This window comes from Hoplias malabaricus, unplaced genomic scaffold (assembly GCF_029633855.1).
Source record: "Hoplias malabaricus isolate fHopMal1 unplaced genomic scaffold, fHopMal1.hap1 scaffold_127, whole genome shotgun sequence".
NCBI lineage: Eukaryota > Metazoa > Chordata > Actinopteri > Characiformes > Erythrinidae > Hoplias > Hoplias malabaricus.
The window spans coordinates 899-25992 of record NW_027101095.1 but is presented as its reverse complement, the minus strand read 5'-3'; the positions used below and the strand labels follow the sequence as shown (position 1 = coordinate 25992).

The following is a 25094-nucleotide window of genomic DNA, read 5'->3' as shown; positions in this document are numbered from 1 at the left end:
CACTTGCCTGATTCTCTAGTGAAGCCCAGCAGATGTGAGCTGTTGCTGATCTATAAGAGAAAGAGCAGTTTTCCAACCAGCAGGAAGACAGGTTCTACTCTCCACTAAATGGAACAAAAAAAAAAAGAAGAAAAAAAGGAAAGGGGTAGAGAAGGAGGTTACACGCTGCTGTAAACATTTACCCAAAAACAAAAATATTCTGACACTGCCAGTACATTACACCAGTGTAGCCTAAAGTATTATTAGAGACATGGGTAAGCACAATACTGGCAATTGGCTAAGAACTTGTAAGAACTTATACAATGTAACAACCACATAAAATATTTATTACACTTACATGCCACTTCTGAATCCACCTGGTCAGCTGCCATCACAAGTTCACTGTCGTCCACTGGTGCGGGCTCAGATGAAGCACTGTACATGGCTGGAACAGCTGATCAATGAATAAATTAATAAATTCACAAATCTTCTTCAAGCATATATTGGCAGTTTATTTACAGACATCAAACACATTAGTAAAAAAAAATGTCCCATAGAAACTTACAAGGTTTGAGCCTCTTGACTGACTTCTCAAAATGTTTCATTCTGCTGCCTTTTCCAACCAACAAAGAGCGCAGAGAGGAGACTGCCACTGAAGGCTGACCAGTGGTAGGCTCAGTGCTGGGGCCAGGCTGGATGGAGTTATTGGAGGGCTCACAGGTGTTGAGCACAGTGCTGATGGAGGGTTGTGCAGTGGACTGAGAGCTGGTTAGGGACATACTTTCAGATTTGATCCAGACAGCATATCGGCCCTCGTGAAAAGGTTCAATGTACACCCGGAAAGACTTCTTACATTCTGCATGGCTTCTAGAGTCTTTCCCCTGTGATGAATCCTTCATCATGGCAGCAACATGATATTCAGCATAACCCAAAGCATTTTCATCCACTCACTTGAAGGTCTGCCCCCTGAAAACTCCAAACTGGAGCTCATACTGGCCAAGGACATGTATAACATTGCCTGTATCTCCACCGAAGCGCACAACTGCATTTATTGCTGAGTGCTTCACTCTCACTGGAGAAATGGCCCTGGACCATGGCTTCTTTTTATTCTCCTCCTTCACTGTTGGAGCAGCCTTGGAATCACAGAGGTTCAGACTACCATCAGCCCCCTTCCTCAATTTAGGTTCAATTATCTATGAACACAAAATTATTATTACAACATGCTGTGTTGAATGTTTTTGTATTAAATTAAAATAAAACAAGAACATCATAAGTCATGTGGCACTTTTAAAATAAAGGTTTATTGGTTTGGGTGGTTTTGTGTTTAACCCACATGACTAACAGCATAGGACCATTAATGTCACAGAACCATTAGCACTGTTTTTCACTCACAGGATTAACAGTATTGTTTTAACTCACATGACTAATAATATTGGTTTAGCTCACAAGATTAATAATATTGTTTAAAATCACAGGACCAATAGTAACTCACACAGGACCAATATACTTTTTTTTTTTTAACTCAAAGGACTAACCATATTATTAGCTCTTTGTAAATCTTTTTTAGGTTGTAATCTTAACACCAACTTCACTGAAGTAACGTTAGTCGACTTAAAATGTAGCTAAAGTAATCAATATATTTTCAATAAAAACAATCTAACATTTTTTACAACTAGCGATATATATGGAATATAAAACATATTAAGCAAAACATGAAATAAACATTACTTACCAAAACGTACTCGAAGAGAAGAACGACGTGTTGAAAATCGATGAGTTCGTGGAAATAGAGTTATATTCTCGTGAAGCCACACAGGTAGATGATAACTCCAAATACGTTTATCAACGCAGCCAAAATGACCGGGTTTAAATATTCCGCCGTCCATCGCTATGCCCCATGTGATGTGATAGGTCGGTGGGCGAGAACTCCTGCCTCTCTGATTTTCGATTGGCCATTCCTAGGTAGCAATGCACCAGTAATGTGCCGTCGTTAGTCAATTCGTGGAAGCCCTCCGATGTGTGATTGGTCAGCGTCCGTTGTGAGGTGGCCCTAGAAACCGTGTCGTCATCATGGAATTCTGGTAGCGGTGCGTGTTGTGATTGGTCAATTCTTGGTAGCCCTCCGGTTGTGATTGGCCTATTCTTGGTAGCAGGCTGTAAGGGGATTGGACAAAGCTACCAAGAAAGCAACCAAGAATTCCACGAGGCGGTGCTGCGCAGGCTCTGCAGACGATGGCTCGGATTGGCTGCTTCTGAAGGCTCGTCTCAAACTCGAACTGTGATTGGACTTCACTTTAATAACAAGATATTTTCATAAAAATCACAGCCTCAAACACAGCTCTTGCGCCACCAGCTGGATCCAGAGCTGGATCGTGACCTCTGCGCTGTGTTTAGGCGGAAAATACATTAAGGAGAGTTTTTAAACTTGCGTTATACTCGCTTACAGTGACTACAGGAATAGCACCATTCCATTGTAAACTCCTCAAAATGCTCAGAATATTATAACAAATAATATTCTTTACCCCCCCCCCCACACACACACACACCGCCCTTTAGTGTACCTTGTAAATTTAAATGTGTTTTAAAAAGTGTAAACTGATTTGAGACTGTGTATCTATGGAGAGAGGTTAGTCTCAAAATACTTTACAAATGCGTTAATGTTAATCCACAAATTAAACACAAGTCACAAATATGTTTCACTGTTCACAAATGAACACATCCCACTGTGTCTCACAGACTGTAATTTGTACAAATACAGTTACAAGTCCGCAGCGAAATTAGGGAAGTTCCGCTGGATTTTAACGTCGTTAAATTTAGGGCACCTTCAAAAGTGTTCCACAGTAACCCCCCTCCTAACTCTCTGTGATATGAAGCTGAATTCAGTGGCTTTTTGTTCGAACTTCCACATTAAATGCTGCGCAAATGCGTCTCTGTTTATGTTGTCCCCCCACGTCCTAAAACAACAGCTCCGTTCCGTCAGCAACTATATGTCACCGGAAATGCATATTTTTTTTGCATTTCTACCGTATTTCCATTTCAAAATAAAAGACAGGCATCCTTGTGTCGTCTTATGAATAAAACAACTTCAATGATTTTTAAAAACCTGAAAATCTTTAATAATTTTTTTATATAAATAAATAAATAAATAAATAAATATATATATATATATATACACACACAAAAGTACATTAAAGCAGTTCACTTGGTACAAAAATTTTATTATTTATAGTACACACACACACACACACACACACACACACACTTTATCTTGTTTACAATCCATGCAGATGTGGGAAATGGATTAATAAAATCAATTCAGAAATGTTTCTGCATGTTTCTACTACTTACATTATTATTATTTTATTATTTTTATTCTTAATTAAGGAAGGTTGTTTTTTTACAATTAGAACAAGGGGGAGTATACAGAATGATAAAACTACAGAAGGGATAATATACATGGATTTAAATATTTTATATTATTCAATCTATATAATATAAAATTCAATCTATAGTTTGATCAGAGGAGGATGGGTCCACTTTGTGAGTCTTGGTTCCTCCCAAGGTTTCTTCCTCCAGCCTCGAGGGAGTTTTTCCTTGCCACTGTCGCCTTCGGCTTGCTTGCATTGGGCTTTGATTTAAATGTTCTGTTCTGAAACCGTGAAGCTGCTTTGTGACAACGTCAGTTGTAAAAGGCGCTATACAAATAAATTTGATTTGATTTGAAATGTTCTAAGTATCTTCATAGTTTTATGCCAAACATACATTCATATATAGGATACTATGGGCACCACACACCTCCAGGTCTGTGAGGAGTGTGGTGTGTTCTCTCTGTGTCTGCGTGGGTTTCCTCCGGGTGACTGTCTTTGAGGAGTTGGTGTGTTCTCCCTTTTTCTGCGTGGGTTTCCTCCGGGTGACTGTCTGTGAGGAGTGTGGTGTGTTCTCCCTGTGTCTGCGTGGGTTTCCTCCGGGTGACTGTCTTTGAGGAGTTGGTGTGTTCTCCCTTTTTCTGCGTGGGTTTCCTCCGGGTGACTGTCTGTGAGGAGTGTGGTGTGTTCTCTCTGTGTCTGCGTGGGTTTCCTCCGGGTGACTGTCAGTGAGGAGTGTGGTGTGTTCTCTCTGTGTCTGCGTGGGTTTCCTCCGGGTGACTGTCTGTGAGAAGTGTGGTGTGTTCTCCCTGTGTCTGCGTGGGTTTCCTCCGGGTGACTGTCTTTGAGGAGTTGGTGTGTTCTCCCTGTGTCTGCGTGGGTTTCCTCCGGGTGACTGTCTGTGAGGAGTGTGGTGTGTTCTCCCTGTGTCTGCGTGGGTTTCCTCCAGGTGACTGTCTGTGAGGAGTGTGGTGTGTTCTCTCTGTGTCTGCGTGGGTTTCCTCCGGGTGACTGTCTGTGAGGAGAGTGGTGTGTTCTCCCTGTGTCTGCGTGGGTTTCCTCCGGGTGACTGTCTTTGAGGAGTGTGATGTGTTCTTCCTGTGTCTGTGTGGGTTTCCTCCGGGTGACTGTCTTTGAGGTGTTGGTGTGTTCTCCCTTTTTCTGCGTGGGTTTCCTCCGGGTGACTGTCTGTGAGGAGAGTGGCGTGTTCTCCCTGTGCCTGCGTGGGTTTCCTCCGGGTGACTGTCTGTGAGGAGTGTGGTGTGTTCTCCCTGTGTCTGTGTGGGTTTCCTCCGGGTGACTGTCTGTGAGGAGTGTGGTGTGTTCTCCCTGTGTCTGTGTGGGTTTCCTCCGGGTGCTCCGGTTTCCTCCCACAGTCCAAAAACATACGTTGGTAGGTGGATTGGTGACTCAAAAGTGTCCATAGGTGAGTGAATGTGTGTGTGTCTGTGTTGCCCTGTGAAGGACTGGCGTCCCCTCCAGGGTGTATTCCCGCCTTGTGCCCGATGATTCCAGGTAGGCTCTGGACCCCCCGCGACCCTAAGTTGGATAAGCGGTTACAGATAATGGATGGATATCTATGAAAACCAAAAACATGTGTTTATGAATGTAAATGTATTTGTACAAATTACAGTCTGTAAGACACAGAGTGGGATGTATTCATTTGTGAACAGTGAAACATATTTGTGTTTAATTTGTGGATTAACATTCACGCATTTGTAAATTATTTTGAGACTAATCTCTCTCCATATATTTACAGCTATAATGACAGATGCACGAGTGTAAAAGCAGCACACACAGGGTTCCAGCAGCTGTTTGCTTGTTTGTGAGGTTAGTTCTTACTTGTCTGGTGCTGGGATTCCCATAAGTCAAATGTCATAGGGGATGTAGTGAGAGGTTCCTCAGAAATCTCTCCTCAGACACAGCCTCAGTCACCTGCTCCAGATGCCAGAACACCATTCCTCACAGATAACACACCTCCAGCCTCTAGTTTGGGGAAAAATAAATTAAATACAACTAAAGCCGGAGAAAAGGAAGGAAGGACACGCTCCCGATCACACTCGGTGGTGTACGTCTGTCCTAATCACCTTCAGCTGGATACACTGTAAATAAAGCACTGGGCTTGAGGGCTATGCTTAGCTATAGATCTGTGCGCTGGTCAGCAGCCTGGAAAAGCCTGGGGTGAAACGCTGAACTTGCTTTTCAGAAGGCTTTGATTAATTTCATTAGTGGAACACTGGAGGAAACTTTGCACAAGATCTATTCAGTCAGGAACAGTCAAGATCTATTCAGCGCAGTCGGCCTCTAAAGCCCTGCTGGGGATGGAGGAGTGTCTCAGGGGACGGCGGTGATGAAGCATTGTCCTCGTCTCCTCACTGATGTCCCTCCTGCATCAGGACCGTGTTATAATTGTTACAGAATGAGGAAGTTTCCTGAAGTGACTTTCAGTCTGCTCTGACCTCACCGCCGGACCCTCGCTGCCATTCTCAGCTCTAGAAGAGGAACGAGGGTCTCCCTCTAACCGCCACTGATGGGTTTCTTTAGCCAGTGTCTGATGAACTGGTGCAGTGTGGAACTTGGGCCCTCAGTACAGTGTGTGTGTGTGTGTGTTTAGGGTGACAAGGGCAGCTCCAACTCCAGAACTTAATCCAGGTCTTAATCCTTACGCTCCATTGGGAATAGGAATCGTGTTGTTGAAGCATTCTGGTCTCAAAGTAAATATGTCTATATTTGACAAAAAGACCATTCCCAGTTTTTGTTCAGTGTGTAATGAGTAATGATTGTCAGTTATATCTGTGGATATTTGCATGAAATTCTGGCAACCCCCCACATTCATTCACATAACATTCGGAGGAGCTCAGAGACGGATCACTTCTACATTTAACACAAGTGTAAACAGAATGTGCTTCCCGAGTCTGGACAGAGTTCTGCAGAAATGCGTCGGTCGAGAGGAGGAACAGTAAAGGGGTCAGTGGCTGGAGCTTTTCACAGATTTACTCTAACTTCCTTCATCGTAGGTGAAGGACTGACTGGATTCTGTGACCGTTACAAACCGGCCCTAAGTGTGAGTGCATTCACATTTGATCTGTAAGTGTTTCTGACCTGAGGAGCGTATGTGGGCATTAAAGAGTGAGGATCTGATACACTCCCACACTGAGTGACACTAACAGGGTCTGAAGTGTGGGATAATACAGAGAGCTTATTAAAAATAGCATCCTATTAACCTCTCTGTCTGACTTTATGACTGTAGCGTAATTAGTCTGCTCCTCAGACGGTGAAATGTGCCTCAGATATGGGTCACAGTCTGATGCACTCATTGTACCCCACTGAACCATGGGAAACTACAACAGGCTGAAGATCTGAGCCAGGAGTTTGGTGGACACCTGCTCATCCAACGGTTCTTCACAAATGAAGGGCAGTAATAGGGAGATTGTTCCTTTTAACCTACAGTGACAGCTTCTACATTTCTAGACAGGCTTTAGATTGGATGTTGGAATATTGCTGTGAGGATTTGATGACAGAGAGCCAAGAAAACACCAGTGAAATCAGGTCCTGATGTTGGATGATTACTTTTGAATCACTTCAGTGTCCACTGCTCTACAGGTCGCAGTCCTTGTATCAGAATTTTAACAGAAGCATAAACACAAAACGAATATACAAACCATCTCTGCCTTGTGGAAATCTCCCCCTACGACACGGGCCGACCCTTCAAGACCCTGATACATCATCATAACATATATAAACCAGAGCAGCACTTCATTCCCAGGCGACTAGCGCCGCTCTGTAGCAGCTCTGCACCAGTCTACAGTGACATCAGAGGAGCTGCTGGACTTTAGTTACATTTAGAGCCTCATTCTCCTTCAGAAGAGTTCCACAATCAGAGATCACCCCCCTCTCCTCACTCTTCTGTGACATGGAGCTCAGCTCAGATTCTCATTCTGCAGAGTTCTGTTTTAACTTTTCAGTTTCACCTTAAATCAGGGTCTAGGATATAAGTGATTCACCTATTAATGTCTCTGATGAGCCATTTCATATAATCGCTTTCTGCGAGGGAGATTTTAAAAGAGACGTCTGGGTACCATCATCTCCACTGGAAAATAATTCTGACTCTAGACATTAATCATTTTAAATGATGCAACCATTTCACCACAGAAACATTTCCCTTTAAAATGTGATCTGGCTTATGTCAAACAGCATCCGGCCTCGTGCCCACAAGGGGGCGCCATTCCATAACAAATGGGAAGACATGGAATTGAACAAAAAACAAAGAAAGAAAAAGGAAAATAAGGCCAACACAGAACATAAAGCAGACACAGCTCCTCCTTTGTGAGGAAACGGAGCTCCAGACAAAACCGGGGTGTGGATTAATACACGGAAAAGGCAAAGCACTTTCTTTCTCTGTTAATTCAGCATCAGAGATGTCTGAGTTTGTTTAGAGAAGCATCTGGTCCAGTGCTGCTCAAACAGCCGTATTTCTGTCTCCGATCACGGCAGTTACCTTTTATTACACTGTGCAGAACGCCCTTGTGTCCACTCAGCCCCCCGTCCTCTAAATCAAAGCAGAACCAGGGCTTTAGAGTGTGGGAGAATGAGGAGAGCAAGGAGAATGATGAAAAACATTGGGAAGATCATTTGGAGTGTGTGTGTGTGTGTGTGTCACAGAAACAAGGAGATGTTATCATCTGATGACTTTCGCTCAATTTCATTCAAAGCATCAACCTCATAACAGACGGTAACTAAATCACAGGAACCCAAACGAGTCGGTAAACGAGCCGCTGGTCCGTGTTATACTTCACCATACAATGTCCCACTCTACTGCTGTCAGTGTTTTAAAGAATGTCATCATAAACATTCACTGGAAATCAGAGTCTTACAAAGCATTAGGCCAAATAACTGCAATATTTTATTTGCAAATGAAGTAATAATATCTCAGAATCCGTAAAAATATACATTTTTTTCCACTCATGAGGGGCATATTTACAAGAACGGACCTCCTTCTCCAGAATCAGAGTAAAATAAAGCGCAGGTTTGTCTCTGAATGACCTCAGAAACAAGTGGAGGGTAAAAAAATATAACGAGGACGAGGTGAAGAGTGTTCTCCATCGTTCCCTGTGTTGGTGGAACCTCCACCTGCTCTGCTGTCCGAACAGTTCTGGCATCCTCCCATTCCCCGGTCTCCATCAACAGCAGTGGACACAGATCAGTGAGGGACCGTAACAAAGGAATAAGCACAATGATACATGACTCTGACATATTTACACTCACAGAACACAGATCAGAATCATATGAAATGACACGTCTGAAGTCACAGGTGTGATTAAGGGATCTGACCACAGCAGAGACAGCTTCTGTTCTGGAAGTTGGAACATTGCTGTGAGGATTCGTGGAATACAGCCACAAGAGCGTGAAGCTGTCACCATGGTGGTTAAAGGAACACTAGGTAAGGTTTGGGTTTTTACCTCTTGGGGCTCCCCCTAGTGTAATTCAATTTTACTGCACTGTATTGAAATCAGTGGGGAGTCGAAGAGAGGTTGCGGTGGTATCCTACCCTCCTTCAAAAGTTACATAGTGAAGTTTCTGCAATGCTGAACCCAGAGTAGCATTGACAGAGAATTTTATATTAAAATATATTACAAAATGTTCCTTTAAACAAGCTGACTTCACCAATTAGGAGTGTCCAAAACCTACGACACACACTGGACACATGTCCTTTACCCGTTATTTATAACCAGGGATTTTAGATTTTAAAACATAACTAAATTTTGTGATTAAGATATGACCAGTGTCACTGAGGGTCCAGAGACGGCTCAGAATCACTGGACACATGGTGGACATTCTCACTCAGTCACTCACTCACCCCTGTACACAGTTTCACACACTCACCCAGTCACTCACACACTCACTGACACACTCACCCAGTCACTCACACACTCACTGACACACTCACCCAGTCACTCACACACTCACTGACACACTCGCCCAGTCACTTACACACTCGCCCAGTCACTTACACACTCACCCAGTCACTTACACACTCACCCAGTCACTGACACACTCACCCAGTCACTCACACACTCACTGACACACTCGCCCAGTCACTCACACACCCACCCAGTTACTCACACCTGTGCAGTTTCACACACTCACCCAGTCACTCACAATGTCTCTTAACACACTGCAACTTTGTTTGGTATGAAGTGGTTATTAATAATGCATGAATGAATTCCATAGATCTCAAAATGAACGCAATAGGGCCTTGCATACAACGTGAACTCAACATCATCCGATCACGGCCTGACAGGATGTAACTCCACCTTCATCTTCCTATTGCCTCCACCCTCTCGTGGCTGTGAAATTTGGAGCCATTTAACCGTGGAGCATTCAGATTTCTCTGAATACTGTCATGGAAAAGGAGGTGTGGTCAGTGTCTGTTCCGTGTCCTGTCCACCGTGATCCGATCATGTTGACGGTTCGGTGTTAACCTGGCCTTTGTGTACACAGCCTAGAGTACTGTCCAATGAGGACCGGAGTTACCAGAGAGCTTGGGTGGTGGTTTAACCCACACAGTGCTTCCCCTGTGCCCCCCACTACCTCCCCCTACACCTCATTCCACCTTCTGACAGCACATCCATCACAGATACTGCACCAACAACTGCTGCGACTACTCACTCAGATTGGACTGTGTGTGTGTGTGTGTGTGTGTGGCAATTACACAGAAAGGTTATGGGAAGTGGTTAAATCATTTTTAGAACTACAAGTCACTGTATTACACACCATTACAACTTCAACCAAACTGTAATGATCATGTCTATTTCTCTCACTCTCTCTCTCACATACCCACCCACCCACCCACCCACCCACCCACACACACACACACACACACACACACACACACACACACACACACACACACACACACACTTGAGTCAGCAACTTACACTCAAGTTGCATTGTTGGATTGGCCTATGCCTTAACAGACTTATGACTCAAGAATAAAAAAAAAACCCACACAAATAAACTATTAATGAAATACATAAAGGAAAATGTATAGTCATGGCCATGATGTCGTTCTCCTTCAGCACACAGGTGTGTCAGGTTTGAACAGGTTTAAAGACTTTTATTATAGAAAACCCCTCATGGACTGAACACAGTGGTACATTAAGAGCGTCCCATGAGACATTTACCAGAATGTACCTCCGACATTAATGTCGTCATAAACTGAACCTGAAAATCATGTAAATGTGAAAGGGGAAAATAATATTTATACACCAATCAGCCATAATATTAAAACCACACCTTTCTCTACAGTATCAGCTCCACTGACCACACAGGACCACTCTGTACTTCTACAGTTACAGACTGTTGACTGTCATACTTTATTAATCATGTTCAATCTGTTCTTCTACCCTAACCCTGACCCACAGAGCAGGGGTGATTCGTGGTGGTGTGTTAGTGTGTGTTGTGTTTTTAAACCCCTCAGTGTCTGGACTGAGAACAGTCCACCGACCAAAAACATCCAGCCGACAGCGTCCTGTGTCACTGATGAAGGACTAGAGGACGAGCGACACACACTGTGCAGCAACAGATGAGCTACTGTCTCTGACTCTACATCTACAAGGTGGACCAATGAGGGTTGTAGAATTACAAAGTGCACATTTATGGCCAAGTTGATAAAATAAATGTAAGGGAGGTGGCTTTAATTCTATGGCTGATTGGTGTATTTACACAAGGTACAGGTTTATCATATGCTTCACTATTACAGCTGTGTCCTGTTCTGTCCATCACACTGAGGGTCTTTGTAAAATTAATTCCATTTTGTACAATGCTGTGGCGAACAAAGAAACAAAAAGAAAAAAAAAATTCTACTGAACAGTCGAGACTGGTCTTAGACTTGAGTGGAGAGAAGTGAATTGGGACTGCATTCTGTACCAAAAGAAAACCCTGAAAATCACGAGAGACACTGCATCTCAAACTGACTGAAGTCCGTCTGTACACTTCTGTAAATGTCCAAGTGACTTAGGTTAGATAAGAAGCCTATACAGGGATTTAGAAGGTGATGCTGCCATTTATGATAGACAGATCTCCCCCTCCACCTTCACACTTGAAAATGCTTTAAATATTCTACAGTACGGATGGTCCTTTAACTGCGGCCATCTCTCGATACCTTAAAGGATACTGTGTGCGTATATCTATATGTATGTACATTATAAAACTTATTATAACTACAACAAGGACTGTACAGGGTGCAGCTGCAGAGGCTGCCTGGATGTGTAGGACACTCTCTCTCTCTCTCGTCCCATGGCCGCTGCATGTTGGACGCTGGCTTGTCTTTTGGTGTATCGTAATGGAAGGACTGAGAAAAAGGGGTAAGAAGAAGAAGACGACGACATGGGACTGAGAAGGCACACGAAATAGGCTACTCATCTGCTTCGGATCTTGCAAATGCACTGAGTCAGTCCTTCACTTAGGGACCTGGAGAGTGGGATAATGACAGTCCTTGGGGTGGAGGAATAGAAGGGTTGCTGATGCTAAGAGGCAGCCATCCTGTTACAGCCCATCGTTAAGGGTCCTAGAGGAGAGCCTTGGGGCATGCCACTGCTCTCCTGATGTGTACATAACTTGTGTGTTTACAAACTCTCACACACTAATATTTGGTGTTGATACAGTGGCAGTCAGGAGCTTGGATTCCTCTGACTGAGTGGTTCTCAGAGCCTGGGGGCTATTTTGGTTTCTGGGTTTATGCTTAAATTAGCAAAAATTATTTGCGACTGAAGCACTCTATGCTCTATAGAATGGGTCGCCCAACGTGGGGCCCCTTTTAAATTCAGTTTGATACTGAAGCAGTGATATTATCCGCGGCACTATTTCCTGTATCATACGAGGTCATTAGGGCCTTAAACTTTCAGAGGGTCAGGCTAAGCCCACTATACAGTCTGGAAGGCCATGCTCTGGTCTGGGATTATGACTCTCTGGGACAAGGTTTCGCTCACCGAGAGGTTTGGCAGCATGAAGCTGTAACATCTTGTTTACCACCTGTGTGTAGGCAGGTTGGGACTTTAGAAATGTATATGGGGACACAGGGGATGCTGTTGGGAACCATGAACTGAGACTCATTAATCTTTGGAGAAACTGGGCTGACTGCTCCTTTGAATGCTCTCGGGTTTTGTTATAAAACAAGTGAGTAAGCGAACTTATGAGCTCTCTGGAAAATTTTAAGGTGCCCTCTCTAGAAGATGAATAAATAAAGCAATTTTATTTTTAACTCAAACAACTGCCCACCACATGAGAAGAAGCGTGAAATCAGTAAGTGTCCAAACTTGTGAACGGTTCTGTCCCAGTTGCTGCTCTAACCCACATCAGTGGGAGATTCAACTGCCACAGAAGTACAGCTACAAAAGTAGTTCAGAACATATTGTGAGGTCTACACAAAAAAAAAAAAAAAAATACAAAAATACAAAACAAAAAATCATCGAGGAGTTTAATCTGCTGAGCACACATTCATTGTTTTCCTCTTTTGGTTTCGTAACATTGTAAATAACGTAAATAAAGCTATGAGAATAAAACAAGCATAAATCATCCAGGAGCAGGTCCATGGGTCAGCACTGACTGACTGGTGTCCACACCCACAGAACCCCTTTAGCAACACATCCAGATCCTGTATACAGACTTAAACAGTAAATATGTGGACGCTGAGGAACAGATGTCACACGGTGTTGCATGTGATTTCAGAGCTGTAGCTGTGAACAGTGGTCAGTGAATAAACAGCCAGTGACAGGTCCAGGTCTTATCCCATTCACCATCACTCCAGAGATTTCATGGGAAATGTTTCCTCGGATGTCTCCTCCGATTATAGAATGATGCAATTTTTACTTTGTCACATTCCAGGAAGGAGATCTGATGACAGGATGTGAGGAGGCAGGATTGGATCGCCTCTGATTGCCCCTCACCCTTCTCCGCGATTCAAGAACAGTCCTTTCCTTCATCCAATCATCGCTTGGCCCCTGCGACTCCGTAAACTCGGCTCCTCCCTTTCAATTTCTCGATGAATAAATAAAAACCTTTCTCCGGGGGCAATCTTTCCACCTTGTTGCTTCCAATCCAGGATGAAAACAGAAGGGAAGAATAACTTAAAATGGTGAGAACGAAGAAGAGGGTGAGAGAGGGAAAACTAAAGAGCAAAAGTGTGAGCGAGAGAGAGAAATGGAGTGCAGGAATCGAGAATAACGAGCAGAAACGTTCTCCTCCTCTGGGTTTAATTCAATGGGGGCAAGCACTTCCCTTTTTAACTTATGCATTCATTTTTAAGTTTGTACGATTATTGATTTTGTTTGACGTATATCCGATAAATTTGGCTTGTATTTATTTCTCGCTCTTTTTTGTGTACACAGTATTAACATTAGCTCACAAATCTGCTACGGAGGGGTCAGTAGGACTTTCCCCATCCTGAGGATCTGATCCAGCCCACTACACAGTCTGAAAGGCCTTGCTCTGGCCTGGGATTATGACACCTTGGGATGAGGTCACGCTCACCGAGGGGTTGGGCAGCCTGAACTTGGGCGTGGCTGGGTGCTCGGGGGTCTTGGGCACCACCTGTGCATAGGCGGGTGGCGACTGTAGGAAGTCGGGCGGCCCACCGTTCTCCTTGAGGGCAGTGACGGCTGGGGGCCGTGGGCGGTGGACACGTGGGACGCTGTTATGCACCATGGACTGTGTGGACGAGGCTCCGGAGCGAGAGCTGCCTGAGCGAGATGACGACAGAGAGTTGGGCTTCACCAGTTTGGCCTTGGGAGCCTCAGCATCCTCCCTGCACAAACAAACAAAGAATAAACACATTAGATGACATTATAGGACATGGCCAAGCACTTTAAGATATAAACAGTGGGGACACAGATATTCGAGTGTTCACAGATCCCTGAGGGCCCCAATGCCCAATGGCAATTGTTGAAAGCCACTCAGACTGCTGTGTAGCAGTGGAACTCCAATCTTTGGAGCAATGGAGCATCAACTGCTACCTTTGGGATGAGTCAGAGTGGCTGATCATCTAACATCATTACCCATCATTATTGATGCTATCAAATCCTCAGAGCAATGTTCTAAGCTCTGATTTATGTTGGGGGTTCCAGCTGGTGGTCCCTACATGTGTGTAAAAAGGTTTAAGTGCCCCACCCCCCAAACACACACACACACACACACAGATGTTTTATTCATAGCAACACAGGCAGGAGAAGTTGCCACAACAGTCGCTGTATGTCTATCAACAGACTGATACATTATGGAAGATGTCCTCCACAACTGGTTAGCTTCGGCTGCTGTGATGGGAATGCCTAGACACACACGCACACACACACACACACTTTTCAGAAGAACAGTCCTATTAAAAGCTACACTTGTATTCAAGGCCCTAAGTTCAAATACACCTCGTGAGAAAATAAAGTGCATGGCCAGTGTTTAAATCAAGAATGGTCATGGTGTGTGTGTGTGTGTCTGTTTGTGTCTGTGTGTTACACGCACACACACACCATGACCATTCTTGATTTAAACACTGGCCATGCACTTTATTTTCACAAACATAAACTTAGGTCCCACCAATACAGATTTTTAAAAAGAGTTTTTGGCCTGTGTTTTTCCTCCTGTCCACATCAAAACAGCGCTGTAGGTCACAGACTGAAAACAGAGGTTGTTTTCAAGGTGGAGATTGTGAAAATGCCATAGTCACTGTCCTCATGTGTGTACACGGATACTGAAGACACTGAGGTTTAAACACTGGAGTGTTTCAGAAGTGACAAAGTGACAGGCGACAAAGATGATAGGCGTTCATGTACCTGATTTCGTTGGGTGTCTCCTCCTCTTCATATTTCTTCTTCTCTTTCTTGCGGAAGACCAGCCAGATGATGAGGATGATAATGACGACACCGAAGGACACTCCCACTACCGCTCCGGCCACCACTCCTATACCTCGTACATCTACACACACACACACACACACACACACACACACACACAGAGAGAGAGAGAGAGAGAGAGAGAGAGAGAGAGAGAGAGAGAGAGAGAGAGAGAGAGAGAGAGAGGAAGGGAGGGTGGGAAGGAGAGAGAGAGTAGAAAACAAGTTTTATTTATTTTTTCTCCAGTGTGAAGTGTGTGCTCTATCCATCACAGCAGCAGTAGCAAGGATACAAGTCACTCTGGGACCTGTCCTCCTCCCACCCCACCCCACCACACCCCACAGCCCCGCCCCATCACACCCCACAGCCCCGCCCCACCACTCAGCCCCGCCCCCACCACAACCCACATTACTCAGCCCCACCCTCACCACACCCCACATCACTCAGTCCCGCCCCACCACACCCCACTCAGCCCTGCCCTCACTACACCCCACATCACTCAGCCCCACCCCCACCCCACTCACACTGCATAGTGACTTCGATGATGCAGTTCTCCTCCCCGACATCATTGCTGGCCGTACACCTGTACACCCCGGAGCTCTCCTGGGTCAGGTTCCTCAGTGTCACGATCTCAGGGTTCTTCAGGTCTAAAAACACACACACACACACACACACACATCAGCTTAGATGACTAATAAGAATAATTTAATACATTTTAAACATTATTTTTATTGTCACTACAGTGAAGCTGTTCCTCTGCATTCAATTACATTCACACACACACACACACACACACACACACACACACACACACACACACACACACACACACACACACACACACTCCATTGTTGTACTAGGGGCATCTTCTCAGGGCCTTGTAAGAGACCAACAATCTGTTACACACAAAGTGAGACAGGGGCTTGGAAACAATGCTACCTCCACATCCCTCCACCCTCACATGCCTCCACCCACACATCCCTCCATCCACACATCCCTCCATCCACACATCCCTTCAACCTCACACTCCTTCATCCTCATATCCCTCCATCCTCACATCCCTCCATCCTCACACACTGCCCCCTGACATCCCTCCATCCTCACATCCCTCCATCCTCACACACTGCCCCCTGACATGCCTCCATCCACACATCCCTCCATCCACACATCCCTCCACCCTCACATCCCTCCATCCTCACACCCCTTCATCCTCATATCCCTCCACCCTCACATCCCTTCAACCTCACATCCCTCCATCCTCACACCCCTTCATCCTCATATCCCTCCATCCTCACATCCCTCCATCCTCACACACTGCCCCCTCACATCCCTCTATCCTCACATCCCTTCATCCTCACATCCCTCCATCCTCACACACTACCCCCTCACATGCCTCCATCCACACATCCCTCCATCCACACATCCCTCCACCCTCACACCCCTTCATCCTCACATCCCTCCATCCTCACACACTGCCCCCTCACATGCCTCCATCCTCACATCCCTTCATCCACACATCCCTCCATCCACACATCCCTCCACCCTCACATCCCTCCATCCTCACACACTGGCCCCTCACATCCCTTCATCCTCACATCCCTCCATCCTCACATCCCTTCATCCTCACACACTGCCCCCTCACATCCCTTCATCCTCACACACTGTCCCCTCACATCCCTTCATCCTCACACCTCTCCATCATCACACCCCTCCATCCTCACACACTGCCCCCTCACATCCCTTCATCCTCACATCCCTCCATCCTCACATCCCTTCATCCTCACACACTGGCCCCTCACATCCCTTCATCCTCACATCCCTCCATCCTCACACACTGCCCCCTCACATCCCTTCATCCTCACATCCCTCCATCCTCACATCCCTTCATCCTCACACACTGGCCCCTCACATCCCTTCATCCTCACACACTGGCCCCTCACATCCCTTCATCCTCACATCCCTCCATCCTCACACACTGCCCCCTCACATCCCTTCATCCTCACATCCCTACATCTTCACATCCCTTCATCCTCACACACTGCCCTCTCACATCCCTTCATCCTCACACACTGTCCCCTCACATCCCTCCATCCTCACATCCCTTCATCCTCACACACTGGCCCCTCACATCCCTTCATCCTCACATCCCTCCATCCTCACACACGGCCCCCTCACATCCCTTCATCCTCACATCCCTCCATCCTCACATCCCTTCATCCTCACATCCCTCCATCCTCACACACGGCCCCCTCACATCCCTTTATCCTCACACCCCTCCATCCTCACACCCCTCCATCCTCACACACGGCCCCCTCACATCCCTTCATCCTCACACCCCTCCATCCTCACACACGGCCCTCTCACACCCCTCCATCCTCACATCCCTTCATCCTCACATCCCTTCATCCTCACACCCCTCCATCCTCACACCCCTCCATCCTCACACACGGCCCCCTCACATCCCTTCATCCTCACACCCCTCCATCCTCACACCCCTCCATCCTCACACACGGCCCCCTCACATCCCTTCATCCTCACACCCCTCCATCCTCACACCCCTCCATCCTCACACACGGCCCCCTCACATCCCTTCATCCTCACACACCTCCATCCTCACACACGGCCCCCTCACATCCCTTCATCCTCACACCCCTCCATTCTCACACACTGCCCTCTCACACCCCTCCATCCTCACATTCCTCTGTCACTTGTCTCTCTTCATCTTTCCAGAAACATTAGAAGGTCAGTTCTCAGGCGACACACAGTTCCTACAAACCACAGACTGTAACTGAACACATCCTGATCAAAACGTCTGTTCCAAGGGTTTACACCTGATTCTAGAACATTGCTGTGAGGGTCTGATGGCATCCAGGCTCCAGTTCACTTCTGATGCTGGATGTTTAGTTCTGAATCCTGAGCATCACTCCAACTCATCCCAGAGAAATCCCCATCGCTCAGAGAAACCAACTGCACTTTATAAATCCTGGGAACCTTAAGCTCATGTGCAGCAGCTCCATCGCAAGATTCATAGATAATTAAATCTATTAATAGCAAAGGAGATTTAGCAGCCATTAGAGAAACTCCACAGTAGAATCCACATTAGAGGCGACACTAAAAAAGATAATATAATATACAGGACGTGGTAAAGTAACTGAACCCTCATTAGACCCGAGTACAACAGACAAAACTACAACAGCGTACACAGAGAAAACACAAAACAGAACTTTTAAAACCGCAGTGGTGTTGGATGAAAAACTGTAGCTGCATAAAGACTTATTTTATCCTTCTCCATCCCCCTCCTCCTGGGAAGGTCCGTCTACACACTCCTATACACACTCCCACTTCAAATCCACAAATCCCACTTTATTTATCTATAACTATGTTATTTGTGAACACAACTGTGCAGTTTCCCTGAGAAAATCACCAGCTCGTTTACAGATGTGATCACGGTCACAGTAAATATCTCCACGCCTGTGTTTACAGCTTGTTATAGATTAATCCATTTCCAGCACTGGTATTATGACTTCTGTGTGTGTGTGTGTGTGTGTGTGTGTGTGTGTGTGTGTGTGTGTGTGTGTGTGAGCTCCTGCTGTAGAGGGCTGAAGTACCCAGAGCCCTGCTGTGGTCAGCGTAGGTGTAGAGCTCACCGATGAGGGCCAGTGGGGGCAGTTTGCCCACGCTTTTGCCTTTGTCCAGAACTCTCTCCCACTTGTAGTGGATGGGGTCAGAGCCATCTGCAGATTTACAGCTGAGCCGTACATCGCTGCCCTCCAGCAGCCGGCCCTCCATCCAGCAGCGAGGCTTCGACGGCTTTACTGTAGAGAGAGAGACAGAGAGAGAGAGAGAGAGAGAAAATAAATCTTAAGAAAACTGTGCTTCTTCTGCTTTAAATATATCAGTATTTACCTTACAATCTGGCAATAAAAAGACTATCCATTCCACCTTAAATGAGGCAGCAGAAACACTCTAAAGTGTTGGCGAAGGTAAAGCCACCTTATGACACCTTTGTTGGTGTTGTTGATTGACTAATATTTAGATCGCATCATTAATTACACCGTCGCAACAAAACCTCATCTAAAAAACACATCCCTGAAGAACATGTGGAGACTTTACCCCCATGGGATTTCTGGACCACCTTAATTCCTGACTGTGGTCTGAGGTTTGGACTGGGTACTAGATGTCAGTCCAGGACTAATGCGTCAACATCTGGCAACCCGTCCAAAAATGACCACGGAGAATGGATGGAACTGGAAGTGAGCCAACGCTAGCGCACGTCCTTCCTCATTAAAGACAATGTCATGGGAGACAACAGCTCACTGCGCAGCATACGGACACGGGGGGTTTCTACACACGACCCCACACGAACACTGCACTGTGGCACGGAGAATTTGATTGAACACGTGTCCACATCTGTGTGTGTATTTCATACGAGATTCAATAACGGTGATGATGTGTTCTCTTACTTTTCAAAACACAAGGGGTGGGTTACTATGATGTTACTATGTAAACAAGCCAGAATATCACCATTATCACGATATAGATGTTTATCATTTTAAAAATGATGATATTATTTTGAATGATATGATATAGCACAGCCTTGTGTACTCTCTCTCTCTGTCTCTCTCTCTCTCTACCTCTCACACACACACATACACACACACACACACACACACACACACACACACAAATAAACCAGACACAGTCATTTGCGCCCTCTCTTCTAGACTCTTGCTGTGAGGAGACTCCAGCCTGTTCCTAACATGATTAAGGAAATAAAATCAGAATTAAAAATGCCTCTGAGGGGGAAAGGCCCCTGTCAAATCAGAGAGGACCCTCCTGCTTCTTCCAATCCCACAGAGTAAACCCAGCAGGACCGAGACCCCTGTCTGGAGCCTGAAGCACTGAGCTCTCAGATGTGGAGAAGCATGTCTGGACCGAGAGTAAATGGTGTGTGTGTTTGTGTGTGTGAATAAATGAACAGAATGTCCACAGTGCACCAAAAAGTCCTAGGACTTGGGAAACTGGCCACTTTTCTCCTGCTTCAATTTTCATTGAATGAAGAACAAGGAAGAAGAAAGGAACAGACCCTCCCCAGCTCTAACCATGTGGTGAGAGGAGAAATCAAATCAATGAAAGGTGGAATCCAATTGGAGCGTTATTAAGAGGGGTCTGGCAGGCAGCAAATGAAGGCTGGCTTCCTGGAAGATGGGCAGTGGACAGGAAGGGGACAGTGACCGAGCCCACCGCTCTCATTAGCCTAACGGCAACATGTGGATAGAGGTTTCTATAGAGACTTACTTTACATTTGATGCTGGAACATTTCTAATGGTCAGAAGGGCATTGGGGAGCTTGTAGATGATGGCGCTGGTTGCTCAGGTCAGCGTGGCCCTGGGGTAGTAACTGGTCTGGGGTCTGTCCTTGTCAGGACTGTTTTAGCCCAAATGAAGGTTTTTACCCTTCCACAGAGTCACTGACCACCTCCTGCTCCCTCTCACCTTCATCACTAATATTTGACCTGTTTTACTGTTACTCCATCTCTGTCTGTTCTTTTCACTGCTGTGATGTTATTGGTTGTGTCTCCGGTGTCGACCCAAGAAGGGCGGTTCCCTATGAGTTTTGGTTCCTTGGTTCGGAGGCTCGGATCCAGACTTCTGTATCACGGCATGTCAGATCACCTCAGACGTGGCTGAAAGGCCGCAGACTCCAGCGGGTTAAATGTCACTGGTAGATGCTTCCTTCTTATTCTGTTTTCTAATAGTTTCTAATAATATTCACCAGCCTCTTATTTGAGTTTTCTGTTCCACCTTAAAAAGGTGACAATGCGAGGCTGAAGTTAGCCCTGGGTCACTAAGTGGGTGGAGCTTGAGGTCTCTTGAGGGGCGGAGTCTAGGTCTTACCCAGTACGATGAGGTTGACTTGGCTCCAGTGGTACTTCCCCCCTGTCTTTACTTTACAGTGGTATTCTCCAGAGTCACTCAGCTGCAGATCGCTGATCAGGAGAGACGCGTCTCCGTTCAGATAGTCCCCCGCAAACGACAGACGACTCGCCGGGACCACGTTAGTGTACACCTTGTTATCAAAAAAGGTGATGATCTGAGAGAGAGAGAGAGAGAGAGAGAGAGAGAGAGAGAGAGAGAGGAGTATTTAGAGACACAGTGAAATGCATTATGAAATCTATATGCCATTACTGTAGTGTGCTTCTGGGCTATGTACTGGCTATGAGTACTAGTGCCACACACACACACACACACACACATACACAGTTGGAGTGTGGCGGGTTTTCACTGCCTGAGGTAAGACAGCACTAAATGGCGGTGCCAGTGTATATCAGCACTCCACCTGCTCTCTCTCTCTCTCTCTCTCTCACACAGACACACAGTCACACACAGTTTCAGTCACACACACACACACACACACACACACACACACACACACACACACACACACAATTTAAACAGAAAGAGCAGACTCCTTGTTCAGTGTGTCCCACAATGCTTTGCAGGTGGCAGTGAAACAACAACCCCCAGCCCCAAAGCTCCAAATCCAGATGGGACTGAGAAGGCTGTCTCTACTTCTGCACAGGAACGAGACATGGCCCGAGAGCTGAGAACTCTCCCTCTCCTCGTGGTAACAGTTCTGAGAAATAACCTTATGCTACATTGCACCATATCTTCCACGTCAGCGCTGACTCTTTAGCGCCATCACCCTGTGGAGCACTGAATGTGATCCTCTGCTGCTCCGGAGGAATCAAAAACTGTTATTTTTATAAAATATTCCAAATGAAGATCCCTACGGGTGAATATGGGAATAGAAGGTTTTCCACTCGCGCTGCCACACGCAAAACACACACACACACACACCCACACATCCGGCTTTATTCAGACTAATAGTGTGGAGAATAGAGTGTCTTATCTGATCTTTCCTTTCATTTGAAAGTCTAATGCTGTAAGTGACACACATATTAAGCGGGAGGAGAGCACTGCTGCGGCGCTGAGCTGATACTGACACACCACTGAAAACCACTTCTGGATCCAGCTACAGAGAAATTACAGCAGATATTATATTAGTCTCTGCTTAAATTCATTATTTCCTCCAAATGAAAATGCTGCTACAAATAGATCCAGAGTGTAATCTGTGTCTGTGCGAAGGAGGGGGAGGAGGAGGAGGAGGAGGAGGGAGACAGAGAGAGAGAGAGAGAGAGAGAGAAATTGAACTAGGAACAGTAGCATAAAGAAATTAAAAAGAGATGCCAACAGATGGAAAAAGAAATGAGAGCGAGTGAAACTGACAGAGAGAGAGAAAATTGAGAAACAGGAAGAAAAAAATAAAGGAGAGAGAGCAAGATAAAAAGTAATTATTGTGAGTGAGGGGTAGAGAGAAAGAAAGAGAAAGGGTGTGTAGAAATGATGGATAGCAGATAGAGAAAAAAACTGAAGCACAAACTGAAAAAGAAACAAATAAAACAATAAAAGAAAGGACATGTAAGAAAAGAAAGGTGTGCGTGTGGTGTGTGTGTGTGTGTATGGATTTGGGGGTGGGGGGGGTGCTTATTATTACCACTCGCTGTTTGAAGTTGGGTTTCTGCAGAATCCACTCGATGTCCAGCGACTGTCCGTGGGACTGCCAGAACTGGTGATGACACGGCAATGTGGCATTGTCCCCGACGACCCGCTTCATCTCCGTCTGAGCCCTGGCCGAGAACGAACTCAGCAGCACTGTAACAACACACACACACACACACACACGGACATTGAGAAGGGTGGAATATTTCCACAGAAGCACAGCTGTGTCGGCCTCAGAGACTCTCTCCAATCCCTTTATTGCCTTTCTTCTATTTCAGGAACTCTGCAGCAGAACGGCTCTGAAATCACACACGAAGCTTCTATAAACCCGTTACTGTCAGTTCAAGGCGAAGTTGGGGGTTTGATGTGGGGTTATAATTAGAGTTAGACAATGTGACAAAATAAAACACACACTACAAGACCTTTCCACTATGTTTACTCAGATACGACTGGCTGGAACCAACAGTGCTGCATGTAAACGACACTATTAACATCTGGGCATACAGTCAATAATCATACAACGTTCATATTGCTCACAGACATAGGAACTGTGGGGTGAGAGGGGGAGGCATGTCTTCCCAAGATTGGAAATGGCTGGGTTAGGGTTAGGTTTTGAAAGTGTGGCAGAATAGAAGCATTTGAAAACTCTTAGAGCATGCCCCCTACCTCCCAATACCCCACTACACATCAATTCTTGTTGAACTGCTGCTAGCACAACAACCCTGTACAACTAAACACACCGGAGGAGATCGCAAACTGCCCAGATCTGACACATCAGCTGACAGATGCCCAAACTAGCCAACACTATAAGCAGGGAGAAGGGGGAAGTGGGGGTCACCTTGCTCGCACCCACAAAGTTTTGACATGAAATGTAAAAATGTAAAGAATGTAAAAATCCCCAGGAGAGGGAGGGCAAGGGCGACGGTGGCACAGAGAAACTCCCTCAGAGCTGAGGAAGAAACCTTGAGAGGAACCAAGGCTCACACAAGGGGACCTATCCTCTTCTGGTCAATTTACTGGTAATAACAGTTAATAACCATAAATATCAAATAACAGGGTAAAATATGTCACTGTAACAGTGGTGCCCTTATTTTCAGCAGACAGACTCAAAACCTGACCGTACTAGCCTCTCTGTGCACCTGACTACTCCACAGGGACGCAGAGATGCAGGGCTAATTACACGGAGGCTTGAGGCTGGTGCCGGAGGCTTGAGAGGCATTACAGGCGGGCGTCTGGAGGATTTGGGGCTCGCTGTGTCCCAGGGGTGGTGGCTGGGGCAGCCTGAATACCCGAGTCCCCAGAAGATGGAACAGAGCAAAACAATGTCCAGCTTCACCGGGCTTACGCTGGGATATTTTCAGAGCTCTGGTATTAGCATAGTAGCCCTGGTTAATCTGTGCGACTTGCCTCGGAGAGAGTCAGGGCGAGGGGGTGCCCGAAATAGAGCAGAGAGAGGCGTGTGGGGCTTGTGTAAATATTGTGACATTTCCTCTTCCCAAAACTGGCCTCCTGTGTTTGCAAATGAGTGACAAATGCTTTGTGAAGTCTATCGGGTTGAGACTAGCTGCTAATTGACGTGTCTGTTGAAGAGGACTCCTGGAGAATGTGCGTTTGTGTGTGTGTGTGTGTGTGTGTGTGTGTGTGTGGGTAGGGGAGGGATCCAGTCATTTGACCATCAGCAAGAGGATAAGTGGGCAACCATTGACCTCACCACATGCAGCCGGCCAAATATTCAGTCTCCATGCTTTTGTGCCATTAGTGCCACAGGGCTCAATATAAGGCCCAGTTTAGTTCCATTTCTACAGTCATTTCTACAACTGCTCAAAGTTAATCCCCACCTCACTAGGACTATTAAACTTCAGACCCCGAACAAGCCATGGCTGACTGACTGCCTCTGGGGTAATGAGAGGACTATGCACCTCCCATCTGTGGTTCCTGAATGGAACTCACTCACACTCTCGTGTTCAGCAGGCTGAAGGTTTTCCACAAGGGGGCGCTACTAGCATTCAAATAGGCTACGTTGTTGGAGAAAGGTAAGAGACTGTGTGTAATTGTTTGCCACGTTAAAGGGATGTCTGCAGGATTTGGGGAGGGTGGGTGCAGCTGCGTCTCTCAGTGAAGTGAAAGCATGACTCAGCAGAATGCAGCAGAGTGGAGCTCCCCCCGCAGTCGTCCCCTGCTCATAGACTTTTTAATTCCCGGCCTGGACTCATTTATCTTACACACAAGCCAATACGGCTTTCAATCACAGCAGCAAGGTGTGTGTGTGTGTGTGTGTGTGTGTGTGTGTGTGTGTGTGTGTGTGT

At 46.0% G+C, this 25094-nt stretch overlaps 1 protein-coding gene across 1 annotated transcript; it reads right to left on the bottom strand.

Annotated features, from left to right (window-relative positions):
* Positions 1-10265: 10265 nt before the first annotated feature.
* Positions 10266-22923, bottom strand: LOC136684542 (CXADR-like membrane protein). Its single transcript, XM_066659209.1, has 6 exons — positions 22784-22923; positions 21124-21319; positions 18874-19041; positions 15751-15873; positions 15167-15308; positions 10266-14148 (listed from the first exon to the last, which is right to left on the bottom strand). Exons 1-6 carry the CDS (start codon positions 22901-22903, stop codon positions 13809-13811), a joined length of 1089 nt encoding a protein of 362 aa, XP_066515306.1. The 5' UTR covers positions 22904-22923; the 3' UTR covers positions 10266-13808.
* Between the last annotated feature and the right edge of the window lie 2171 nt (positions 22924-25094).

Bases quoted from the DNA above. Each gene is read 5' to 3' on its own strand.
- LOC136684542 (XM_066659209.1), bottom strand. From the start codon at position 22,903: ATGAAGCGGGTCGTCGGGGACAATGCCACATTGCCGTGTCATCACCAG. The intron at 21,320-22,783 runs GTAATAATAAGC...TCTCTCTCTCAG, and splicing joins CCAACTTCAAACAGCGAGTG to ATCATCACCTTTTTTGATAA. The intron at 14,149-15,166 runs GTACATGAACGC...TTGTTTGTGCAG, and splicing joins GAGACACCCAACGAAATCAG to GGAGGATGCTGAGGCTCCCA.